The sequence below is a fragment of the Salvelinus fontinalis genome, chromosome 13, assembly GCF_029448725.1.
Source record: "Salvelinus fontinalis isolate EN_2023a chromosome 13, ASM2944872v1, whole genome shotgun sequence".
Classification (NCBI taxonomy): Eukaryota; Metazoa; Chordata; class Actinopteri; order Salmoniformes; family Salmonidae; genus Salvelinus; species Salvelinus fontinalis.
The window spans coordinates 49,344,582-49,357,796 of record NC_074677.1 but is presented as its reverse complement, the minus strand read 5'-3'; the positions used below and the strand labels follow the sequence as shown (position 1 = coordinate 49,357,796).

Genomic DNA, 13,215 nt, shown 5'->3' with positions numbered 1-13,215 from the left:
TATTTTTTTTGTCACCTCGTTCGTTTCCGTCGGTAGATTAGTGGGGTTCCGTGTGGTAGAGGGGATCGATCCAATTGGCAAAATAGATATAGTGACCCAGGAAAAAAAATATATAAAAAAATAATTGTCCGGTATATTTATTTAGATAGCAGTCGATAAGACAGCTAATAATTAGCAGATGGGTATTCAGAAACGTTGCAATGGAAAAGCCTGTTGAAACCACCTCGGACAATTACGTCGGCAGACCAGTCGTGATGGATCGGCGGGTCTCCGTGTCGGCAATAAAGGGTCCAGTCCAATTGGCAAAAGAGGTATTGTAGCCCAAGAATTCGCTGGTATGCCTCTTCGGCTAGCCGGCAGATGGGCCTAGCTCGAGGCTAGCTCAAGGCTAACTGGTGCTTGTTTCGGGACAGAGGTATTAGCCAGTAGTAGCCACTTGGTTGCAGCTAGCTAGCGACGATGATCCGGTGTAATTGTCCAGAGCTTGCGTCAGGAATCCGGTGATGTGGTAGAGAAAAAGCAGTCCTATATTCTCTGGGTTGATATCGCGCCTGCAGACTGGCAGGTATTGGCCCGAGCTGAAGCTGGCTGGTGTCCGAGTTAAGGGTGAAGACCGCAGAAGTGGCTAACTGACTACTAGGTAGTAGCTAGTTATCTGGCTAGCTTCTGATTGGGGTTACGGTTCTAAAGTATAAAAAATAGCAGATCCGTACCACATTGGGTGAGGCGGGTTGCGGGAATGTATATTCAGTTCCAAGATGGAAAGTGAAATTAAAATAGATACGAAATGTATACAAAAAATACGAGGACTATTTACGCGGGACAAGACGGGACAAGACAAACACACGTCCGACTGCTACGCCATCTTGGAAATCGGAAATTTGAGAATGATTAGTTTCTGCATTCAAAGTCGGCCACTCGACACCACATCACACCAGGGCTATAAAAACTGAACCCATGGACATGAGGCCATGAAATTTGGTATGTAAACCTTATGTATTTGTCCTTAGAAGCTGTGTGAATATAAAGTCAGTTGGTGGCACTATGAATGTCATTGGCACCAGTGGCACCATAGAATGCTAGAGCAGTAACTATTGATTAAGTGATCTTTGTCTCATGCAAATGAAGGTTAGATTTAAATTTTGCAGACGAACAATGAGAAATATCGTGATTAGTATATCTGCATAGTCACATATTGTTGCCATATCACATATTGTTGCCATATAATGTGGTCTGAACATAGTGAAACATTTATATTTTATCCTGGAAAATGAGGAACCTGAAGTCCTGCCGCTTGCACAGTCAGGGTATTACAGCTGTGAGCGTGTATTGAAGTATTTTGGAATGTGAATGTGGAGTGTTAATAAACTTATCTTGTGTTCTTTCTGTCATCCTGTGAACCCTGTTCATTGCTGCTCTCTCTCTCTCTCTCTCTCTCTCTCTCTCTCTCTCTCTCTCTCTCTCTCTCTCTTTCTTTCTTTCCTTCTTTCTTTCTTTCTTTCTTTCTTTGTTTCTGACCAAGAATTTAACAGAACTCTAGTCAGTGACAAATGAAACCCTCCGTTGGCCTTCTGCACCACCTGGCTTGACTTCCTGGTGGCAATACATTATGCTGTTCCTCATCCCAGAGCCACAGTCTCACTTGTTTCATGGTATAAAGAGGCCACTAGAGCTGAAATACATTATGCTGTTCCTCATCCCAGAGCCACAGTCTCACTTGTTTCATGGTATAAAGAGGCCACTAGAGCTGCAATACATTATGCTGTTCCTCATCCCAGAGCCACAGTCTCACTTGTTTCATGGTATAAAGAGGCCACTAGAGCTGCAATACATTATGCTGTTCCTCATCCCAAAGCCACAGTCTCACTTGTTTCATGGTATAAAGAGGCCACTAGAGCTGCAATACATTATGCTGTTCCTCATCCCAGAGCCACAGTCTCACTTGTTTCATGGTATAAAGAGGCCACTAGAGCTGCAATACATTATGCTGTTCCTCATCCCAAAGCCACAGTCTCACTTGTTTCATGGTATAAAGAGGCCACTAGAGCTGCAATACATTATGCTGTTCCTCATCCCAAAGCCACAGTCTCACTTGTTTCATGGTATAAAGAGGCCACTAGAGCTGCAATACATTATGCTGTTCCTCATCCCAAAGCCACAGTCTCACTTGTTTCATGGTATAAAGAGGCCACTAGAGCTGCAATACATTATGCTGTTCCTCATCCCAAAGCCACAGTCTCACTTGTTTCATGGTATAAAGAGGCCACTAGAGCTGCAATACATTATGCTGTTCCTCATCCCAAAGCCACAGTCTCACTTGTTTCATGGTATAAAGAGGCCACTAGAGCTGCAATACATTATGCTGTTCCTCATCCCAAAGCCACAGTCGCACTTGTTTCATGGTATAAAGAGGCCACTAGAGCTGCAATACATTATGCTGTTCCTCATCCCAAAGTCACAGTCTCACTTGTTTCATGGTATAAAGAGGCCACTAGAGCTGCAATACATTATGCTGTTCCTCATCCCAAAGCCACAGTCTCACTTGTTTCATGGTATAAAGAGGCCACTAGAGCTGCAATACATTATGCTGTTCCTCATCCCAAAGCCACAGTCTCACTTGTTTCATGGTATAAAGAGGCCACTAGAGCTGCAATACATTATGCTGTTCCTCATCCCAAAGCCACAGTCTCACTTGTTTCATGGTATAAAGAGGCCACTAGAGCTGCAATACATTATGCTGTTCCTCATCCCAAAGCCACAGTCTCACTTGTTTCATGGTATAAAGAGGCCACTAGAGCTGCAATACATTATGCTGTTCCTCATCCCAAAGCCACAGTCTCACTTGTTTCATGGTATAAAGAGGCCACTAGAGCTGCAATACATTATGCTGTTCCTCATCCCAAAGCCACAGTCTCACTTGTTTCATGGTATAAAGAGGCCACTAGAGCTGCAATACATTATGCTGTTCCTCATCCCAGAGCCACAGTCTCACTTGTTTCATGGTATAAAGAGGCCACTAGAGCTGCAATACATTATGCTGTTCCTCATCCCAAAGCCACAGTCTCACTTGTTTCATGGTATAAAGAGGCCACTAGAGCTGCAATACATTATGCTGTTCCTCATCCCAAAGCCACAGTCTCACTTGTTTCATGGTATAAAGAGGCCACTAGAGCTGCAATACATTATGCTGTTCCTCATCCCAAAGCCACAGTCTCACTTGTTTCATGGTATAAAGAGGCCACTAGAGCTGCAATGCTTTTCCATTGATCGATGTAGAGCGTTAGCAGAGCAACACAAGAGCCCTAATGGCACCTGGGAGATTCTCAGTGGCACTTCCTAATGGCTAGAGTTGGTAAAAGCCACAGTGGCCCATTGTTCACCTCTGGTACATATCTGGTGTGATGAGGACTGGTTAATAGCTCTTGTCTTCCATTTGTTCTAAGCTCAGTGTGGGAGTGAAGCATCAGATGTATTGGCCCAGAAAGACAGCAAGCAGTGCTGTTTATTAGCCCTGTCTTGCATGAGCTGTCTGTTGAACAGCACATACAGCCACCTTTCCCAATGAAATGACACTGCCATCTCTCTCTCTCTCTCTCTCTCTAAGATCCCTTGTTGTCTCCATGCTCTCCCACAGACATCCGCAGGGACATGTAATGAACGGCTTCCCTGCTCTGATTGGGTGATGTATGGTGTTATTGGGTAGGCTGAATCCCATATAACTCAAAGGATATGAGAAAGAGAGATAGAGAGAGAATGGGGCGATAAAGAGAGAGAGACAATGGGGAACGATAAAGAGGGAGAGAGAGAGTATGGGGGCGATAAAGAGAGAAAGAGAGACAATGGGGAGCGGTAAGGAGAGAGAGAGAGAAAGCAAGGAAGGGAAGTAGAGAAAGAGGGAGAGATATTAGAGGGAGAGAGGGGGAACGTGTGAGTGTTGTAGCTACATGGTTGTAAATATGAGCGTCTCTGTCACATTGTTACAGACTCTGACTCTGTTCCTATGGGAAATAACCCTTCAAATCATATACCCAAAAGTGCATAGTGAGTACACACACACACACACACACACACACACACACACACACACACACACACACACACACACACACACACACACACACACACACACACACACACACACACACACACACACACACACACACACACACACACACACACACACACACACACACACACACACACACACACACACACAGAGAGAGAGAGAGACCAATCTTGGGTTCTTCATCAGGATCTGTGTATCGATCGGGATCCTGCGCCGGTCTTGAATGTGAAGAAAAAAGGCGAGCAAATGGCTCTCAGGGAGGCTGAGAGAGGACAGGGCAGAGTAGGAGGAGGTCAGAGGCATGGGAACTAACATCTGACCCTCATTCCTCCAGAGGGTTTCTCCCAAACTGCTCTCTCATCCATGTTTCATCTCCCTCATTAAAACTGCATTGTGGATGAGAGGCGGCCCGCTAGCTTAGCCCAACCAGGCTGTTCTCTCTAACTGAGAGTGACTGAGCATTAAGCCATGGCACCACAGCACCTGCATCCTCCTGCTGGCAGACTGTCAACTAGGAGCACCACAGAGCAGGGATAAGGAAAGTGAGGAAGGTTGTAGGAGTGAACCGGACCAGACTCAGTGGCTGCATGTCTCCTAGCTGCAAGGATTCGTTATCTGTCGGTTTCTTAAATGAACACAAAGTAGACGGCAGGGACCCTGCACATGAAACGTTCAGTTAGTTCATTCCTCCTCATCACAAATACATGTGTGATACTGATGTATCTTTCATGGAGCAGAAGACAGGCTCTCTTTCATTTGACTTAATCCTCCAATGACCCCAAACGTTTTGCTTAAAATACCAACGGCAATGAAAATGGGCAGCGAGAGATAAGGTGCCGGCGAGTTCCAAGAACTAGCCAGCAGTCACTGTTCATGACCTCAGTTTGTCTATTTTTGTCGTCAACTTTTATTCAACTATTATTCATCATTATCAGATGACGTTGCAAATATACATTGCATTGACAACTAAACAATTTGTATACCCTTCTAAAAGACTAATTTGGCTCTGTGTGTTGTTAACTTTATTACAAGTATTGTCCTACCTTCCTAACTGACAATCTCCTATTCTTCTGTTCAACTCCAAGTTCCTCTCATATATCTATTACATGACTCTTCTATCTGTCCCTGTCCATGGGCCCTGTCTAATAAAGCTGTGTGCTGACTGTTTCCTCTGCAGAGCCCCAGTTGAAAGGCATCGTTACCAGGCTGTACAGTCAGCACGGATACTACCTGCAGATGCAGCCGGATGGCACCATGGATGGCACAAGGGACGAAGGCAGCTCCTTCTGTAAGTGTGTGTGTGTGTGTGTGTGTGTGTGTGTGTGTGTGTGTGTGTGTGTGTGTGTGTGTGTGTGTGTGTGTGTGTGTGTGTGTGTGTGTGTGTGTGTGTGTGTGTGTGTGTGTGTGTGTGTGTGTGTGTGTGTGTGTGTGTGTGTGTGTGTGTGTGTGTGTTTTGGCACATGGCCTGCCAGTCTGGCTAGTAGCCAGGTATTGTATACTTCTCTCAGTGTCTGGTCACTGGCACCAGTTGATTGCTCATTCAACAACCGCTGATCAGGGCTATTGGTCTGTGGCTGAGGTACTGAAGCCTATGCTTTTCCAGAATAGGTGGATACTAGATACTGGTATTGTGGTATACTGGAATAACTACACCTATATGCAGCACACAACCCAATCACCATTAACACCAACTCAGATCAGGCCATGGCAACAGTACACAAAACACAAAACCACACTAAGCACACATTTTGAAACACTGAAATATTCAGTGTTACACACAATGCATGACAAGTCTAAAATGACAAGGTGCAAAAAAACCTCCCTCATCCATAAAATCCTTCATATAGTGAGGTCCTGTGAAGAGAAGATAGAAGGAGAAGTAGAGAAATAGAGAGAGAGATGGAAGGGAGAGAATGGATCAGAAAGAGAGAAGGGGGAGTGAGAGGGATGTGTGTGTGCGGTGTGTGATGACTGGGTCTGTCCTCAGCTCTCCTCCTCTGGCTCAGCTGTCTGTGTGTGTGAGGAGCAGAGCAGAGAGGAGCGCGTGGAACAGATTGACTGGTCTATGATTGGGCTGGAGGTTGTCAGAGGGTTTGGTGCAGGGTGACTATGACACTACAGAGTGATGAAAAGGGAAGAGCGAAGACAGCAGCATGGTGAGGCAGAGAATGGGGAGGTCACATCGGAGACTTATAGACATGCCTGCTTTCTTGATATACCGTGACATCGTTGTACAAGAATATAGTTGTTATTCAGCATAAAAATAAAGAACCACTTGAGACATCCTCAAGGACCACTCGCTCTGCAGGTTATTTGTTTCATTGAATTGTTGATTTACTTTTAATATGGATTGGATTTATGTATTGACTTTCAATATTAATCTTCTTTGATTCCCAAAAGCGCCTTTAGAAACTGTCAACAGTGAAAATACACAAAATCAACAAGAGGATTTGACAAAGATCTTGTTCAAATATATTTAGAGATAGGGAAAGCCAGATGCCCCCTCACAAACAGCAAGGTCTGCAAATAAACAGACAACACAATCCCCTGTTGACAAAGACGCTGTGCTTCTTATTGCATCGGGTTTAGGTTTCAGAACGGGTGTGGATTTGATACGGATATTTAGTTGGGACATTTAAAATCCATGGAAGCAATAATTGTTCCTTTATCTCTCTCATCTCTACTTTCTTTATCTCTCTCATCTCTACTTTCTCTTTTCCACCCGATCTGTCTTCTACTCTCTCGACTTTGTTGTCCCGTTCTGATGGTTCCATTGGTCTCTGTGTAGAAGAGCTCAGTAACACCCCTGAAACCCGGCACGCCCCAGAGAGAGTGAGAAGAGACAAGAGAGATAGAGGATAGACTTGTCCTTTCTCTTCCTTCCTTCCTCCCGCCTCTGCCCCTTCCTGACGTCTATTTCTGTCATCTTTTTGTCACTCCATCCTCTCCGTTGTTCACTCTCTTTCTCCCTTGTTTTCTCCCACTATCTCTCTCATATGCTCTCGTTCTATTCCTTTTTGTTTCACCAGTCCTCTTAGCTGTCTTCAGGGAGGTGCTGCAACCAGATTAGAGCAAGAGTATGGCAAACCTGAGGTGACGTGATGATAGCGCCTCACTCCAACAACACTCCATATCTCGCTCATGACACTGTGGCTTAGGCTCAGCGAGGTTGTGACCGGTAGGGTTATTCAGAGGTGAAACAACAGCCATGTTAATTCCTATAGAAGACATCCTAGGAAAATCTCTGATTGCTGTTCTCTGGATCGGTCTAATGTCAGTCTCATGTTCTAATGTTTCTCTCTCCTCCCTCCATCTTTCCGCCTCTCTGCAGCACAATTCAACTTGATTCCTGTGGGTCTGAGGATCGTGGCGATCCAGGGAGCGAAGACAGGGCTTTACCTGGGCATGAACAGCGAGGGGTACCTCTACACCTCTGTGAGTCCACATGCTCAACAATACATAAACTAGTAGCAACATTGGACAATATGTCTTTTACAGTAATGTTTCTGAGTAAACCTGGGGGAAATGGCTGTGTGGCAATAGGCCAGTGCCAGCAATAGAGATACTCAGTGAAGCTCTGGCTCTCTAAATGACAGTTATAATGACCATGCAACGGCTGGAACAGCCATATCAGGAGTGGACTGCTGTTGCGAAATCTCCTCAATTACGGTCTGTGTTGCTGCTGTCCATGGTGCTGAACTCTGTGCCAGGAGAATCTGGTTTCTGTCCATGATGCTGAACTCTGTGCCAGGAGAATCTGTTTGCTGTCCATGGTGTTGTAATGGACTTCAATCTGGAGTTGCACATCCTGTTCCATGGGCTTGTATTCAGCGGTGCAGTTGAGCCACTTAGAAATATACACCCCCTGTTCAAAAATTTGGGGCCACTTAAAAATGTCCTAGTTTTTGAAAGAAAAGCTATTTTTTTTGTCCATTAAAATAACATCAAATTAATCAGAAATACAGTGTAGACATTGTTAATGTTGTAAATTACTATTATAGCTGGAAACAGCAGATTTTTTTATTGAATATCTACATAGGCGTACAGAGGCCCATTATCAGCAACCATCACTCCTGTGTTCCAATGGCATGTTGTGTTAGCTAATCCAAGTTGATCATTTTAAAAGGCTAATTGATCATTAGAAAACCCTTTTGCAATTATGTTACCCCAGCTGAAAACTGATGGCCATTTTGAGCCTGTAATCAAACCCAGAAATGCTGATGCTCCAGATACTCAACTAGTCTAAAGAAGGCCAGTTGTATTGCTTCTTTAAGCAGAACAATAGTTTTCAGCTGTGCTAACATGATTGCAAAAGGGTTTTCTAATGATCAATTAGCCTTTTAAAATGATAACCTTGGATTAGCTAACACAACGTTCCATTGGAACACAGGAGTGATGGTTGCTGATAATGGGCCTCTGTAAGCCTATGTAGATATTCCATTAAAAATCTGCCTTTTCCAGCTACAATAGTAATTTACAACATTAACAATGTCTACACTGTATGTCTGATCAATTTGATGTTATTTTAATGAACAGAAATGTGCTTTTCTTTCAAAAACAAGTACATTTCTAAGTGACCCCAAACTTTTGAATGGTAGTCTATATATTTATTTTGTCCATGTAGCCTGCAGGTATACATTTGCGTTGAATCTGCAATGTACAATTTTATGGGCGTTGAGGACAGTATGCAGCTATAGTACAGCGTCTGTAATGAGGATGTACTGTTCAGCGTTAAGTCTCTTTACCAAGCTTAGGTAAAAGGGTGTAAGCTCTGTGTGTGATTAAGGATGAAAGGTTACTGTGCCCCGAGCGTCTAGATTGCCACACAACATAAAAACTGCAGAATAATAACAAGGGATTAGCCACTGTAGTGTGACCAATTACCTACACTGTGTCTGGTGCTACTGTAAAGGACATAGAGCAATAGCATTACAGAGTGGTGGAACATTCACTCAATCTCACTGTGTGTGTGTGTGTGTGTGTGCGTGTGTGTGTGTGTGTGTGTGTGTGTGTGTGTGTGTGTGTGTGTGTGTGTGTGTGTGTGTGTGTGTGTGTGTGTGTGTGTGTGTGTGTGTGTGTGTGTGTGTGTGTGTGTGTGTGTGTGTGTGTGTGTGTGTGTCATCCTTTTTTTTTTTAAACACAGGGCGTAACCGTGCGATACTTCATACATAAAGTCTGTCAGCGTACAATGCATGTAGGGCAGACACATTCAAGTTGGGAGAGTCACGGAGAACAATCATTTGTTAGTCATTGGAGCGTTGGTGTAAGGTTGTAACAGCCACACCTCTGTCAGTGTGAGAGAGAGAGAATATCCCTGAGCTGAAGATGAACATTCTGCAATGAGAAGGCGTTTGTCTGTGTGTACAGAGGAAATAGGAGTATCGGGTTCAAAGGAAACACAGTCAAACCCCTCGGTAACTCACATAGGCCTTCTATGTGGCTTCAAGCAGACAGACAGAGTGTCTTCCCTTAGAATAGAATAATGCTGAGAATGTGTAACCTTGTGTGTTTGGTGTGTGTTACAGTCACACACCGGTAAGCTGTTGTTTGTGAGTGCGGATGCATGTTTCAAACATTGATGTATTCTGTTTTGTGACTGTGTGGGTGAGAGGCTGAGGTGAGTGACAACAAGAGACACAGAGGACACTGCCATTGGGGAAAACCTCTGCAGGGCTCTCTCTCTCTCTCTAACTCTCTCTTTCTCTCTCACTCGCTCTCTCACTCTCTCTCACACTCTCTCACTCTCTCACACTCTCACACTCTCTCTCACTCTCTCTCACTCACTCTCTCACTCACTCACTTTGATTCTTTGTCCTCCTCTTTTCAATTAGGATGTGCATTGCAGTAAAAGCGTGATCAGCCAGCTTTTGTCAGGCTAGTGAAGCACATACCCAGGAGGGAAGTCTGGAGCTAATGACAAGGGGGAACTCCATGTCACAGCTCTGTTGTCTCAGCCATGAGCCTCAGCTTCCCTATACCTGTAGGAGACTCCAGGAAAATGGCTTCTTTCCTGGTAAAAATAGGGCTCAGCTCTGTCCTGACCCATTTTATCATCTGTGTTCTCTGGAAAACCCTCCTGGGCCATGAGAGGGGGGAGATGTGCGAGAGAAGGGGGCTGATTGTGTGTGTGTGTGTGTGTGTGCGCGTGTGCGCGTGTGTGTGTGCGTGTGTGCGTGTGTGCGTGTGTGTGCGTGTGCGTGCGCGTGCACGTGCGTGTGCGTGTGTGCGTGTGTGCGTGTGCGCGTGCGTGTGTGTGTGTGTGTGTGTGTGCGTGCGTGCGTGCGTGCGTGAGAGAAAGACAGAGAGATGGTGGGTGGGAAGAGGCACAATTGAGAGATTTCACAGATGCAGTTCCAATGCCAATCAGGCCGAAGAAATGAACCGCGGTGATTGCGTATTTAATGGGTGTGTTGATGTACGTATGCATACCTTAAATTGTAATGTCTATGATGTAATATATGTTCAGCGCATTTGTGTAGTGGTTGATGTGTGTGGGCAGAATTTACACATGCGGTTGTGTATATTTGAGTGGATAATTGTGTTTGTGTCTGTGCTTGTATGAGTAATTTCTATTGTCTGCGTTTAATTGCTTGTGAGGTTATACATGTAAATCACTGTAATATCTATGTGGTGCTGTATCCGTGTGTGTGTGTGTGTGTGTGTGTGTGTGTGTGTGTGTGTGTGTGTGTGTGTGTGTGTGTGTGTGTGTGTGTGTGTGTGTGTGTGTGTGTGTGTGTGTGTGTGTGCGCGTGTGCGTGTGCGTGTGCGTGTGAGAGAGAGAGAGAGAGAGAGAGAGAGAGAGAGAGAGAGAGAGAGAGAGAGAGAGAGAGAGAGAGAGAGAGAGAGAGAGAGAGAGAGAGAGAGAGAGAGAGAGAGAGAGAGAGAGAGAGAGACCTTTCCTGATGAATGGCTGTGTAGTCCATTCTTCACCTGTGAGGGCTGCATTGAGATGCAGGACAACACACCCGTCCAGATAGCATCACCTTCATCACAATGGGGAGAGAACAGGAGAGTGCTGGAAAAAACAGGAAAGGGGAGGAAGAGAAGAGTAATCGGGCAAAACGGCAGGGATAGAGAAAGAAGGGATGAGGTAGAGAGACACGGAATGGAATGATACAGAGGCAGACATGCTGCCAGCCAGGCAATGAAGTGCACTTAGGAGAAGTAATGCTGTGTGCAGGCAGGGTTCCTTCTTTCTATTCATTTATCATTAGTCCAGCACCAAGGCTCTCTGCTAAGATGGTACAAATAAGTAAGAGATGTAGACTTGGTTGCCGCACCAGTGACATCTGTTGTTGTAGTCTTTCTAGCCACACAGCATCAGATAGCGTGTACATATCTGTATGTGTATTGGGTGTGAGTGTGTTGTGAACAAAGAGCTTTGTTTTGACAGATGTATCACTGCTGTGTAATTTACCCCGAGCCTATGAGAAAGACCACTGCTGATCTAATGACACACAGAGACATCACAAGTACACTATCTCCCTCCATTCTCTCTCTCCTATGAAGGGGATGTTGAAAGGGGGATGACAAATGGAGGTATGAAGGGATGAGAGGAGGATGCGTGGTCACCTCTGTCACTCCCCTGCATGTGAATCACATCAACAGAGACTGTCAATCAACCCAGAGATGAGTGTACAGTAGGCAGTAAACTCCACTTATACACATCCCCTAGCCCCAACTCACTCTGCTCCTAGCTATCACTTATACAATATAACATCATACCAAGCCGTGGCATCATAAACCATTAGAGAAGGGCCATGTAGTTATGGTGACAGAGGGCATCTGCATGCCTCACATGCTGACTACACCGCCACGCGCTCACGTTCGCCGTCGTGCTCATTTTGATTTTGTCCATCCACACCAGACATAATCTGGGCACGCAGGTTAAAATACCAAAACGAACTGTGAGTCAACTACATTCATTTCGGGACAGGTCGAAACACACATGAAACATTCGTGGATATTTAGCTAGCTTGTCCTGGGAGATGAACATTTGGTTGTTATTTTAGCTGGCATGCGTATAGAGTAGAATTGTGACCCGGAGTCATACAAAATCGCGTGTTTCTCTACTCCGGCGATTAATCCACAGATAAAAAGGGAAGCCAAGTGTGTTTTTAGTTCATCTTTAATGAATCTCTCCTCTTTTGTCTTTCAAGATTCCACATAGGTCTGTAACTTCCTGATATCCAGTCAGGAGGGGACTTGCAGCGTGTGGCGAGTCTCAAATAGAAACAAGCTCTATTTTAGCACTTGGGTACGCAGACGCTCGTTCACAACCTCCAGCCCAATCAAAGACCAGCGCTTGAGAGGTGTGGGTGAATTGATTGAATAACCTGTTTATTGCAATGCTCGTGCACACAACATAACCAGTGAGGTCAGCCTCACCCTCTGTTAACCCCTCTCTTTAAGTGCATCTACAGTGCCGTGAAAAAGTATTTGCCCCCTTTCTGATTTTTTTCTATTTTTGCCCATTTTTTATACTGAATGTTACCAGATCTTCAACCAAAACCTAATATTAGATAAAGGGAAGCTGAGTTTATAAATAACCCAAAAAATTGATACTTATTTTTTTAAATTGAATTAACAAAGTTATGCAACACCCAATTCCCCTGTGTGAAAAATGAATTGCCCCCTTACAATAACTGCTTGTGCCACTTATAGCTGCATTGACTGCAACCAAACACTTCCTGTAGTTGATCAGTCTCTCACATCGCTGTGGAGGAATTTTGAGCGACTCTTGCATGCAGAACTGCTGTAACTCAGCAACATTTGTGGGTTTTCAACTATGAACTGCTGGTTTCAAGTCCTGCCACAACATCTCAATTGGGATTAGCCCATTCCAAAATGTTAAATGTGTTGCTTTTGAACTATTTTCATGTATACTTGATTGTGTGTTTTGTATCATTGTCTTGCTGCATGACCCAGCTGTGCTTCAGCTTCAGCTTCCGCTTCAGCTCACAGACGAATGGCCTGACATTCTCCTGTAGAATTCTCTGATACAGAGCAGAATTCATGGTTCCTTCTATTAAGGCAAGTTGTCCAGGTCCTGAGGCAGCAAAGCATCCCCAAACCATCACACTACCACCACCATGATTGACCATTGGTATGAGGTTCCTAATGTGGAATGCAGATTTTGTTTTTTGCCA

General features: G+C 44.7%; 1 protein-coding gene across 1 annotated transcript in view; it reads left to right on the top strand.

Moving 5' to 3' along the window:
- Positions 1-13,215, top strand: part of LOC129868858 (fibroblast growth factor 11-like) — a 70,882-nt gene that overhangs the window by 42,864 nt on the left and 14,803 nt on the right. Inside the window, exons 2-3 of the mRNA XM_055943170.1 lie at positions 5,244-5,354; positions 7,398-7,501. Coding sequence (XP_055799145.1) covers positions 5,244-5,354; positions 7,398-7,501 — 215 coding nt within the window. The remainder of the gene's footprint in view (positions 1-5,243; positions 5,355-7,397; positions 7,502-13,215) is intronic.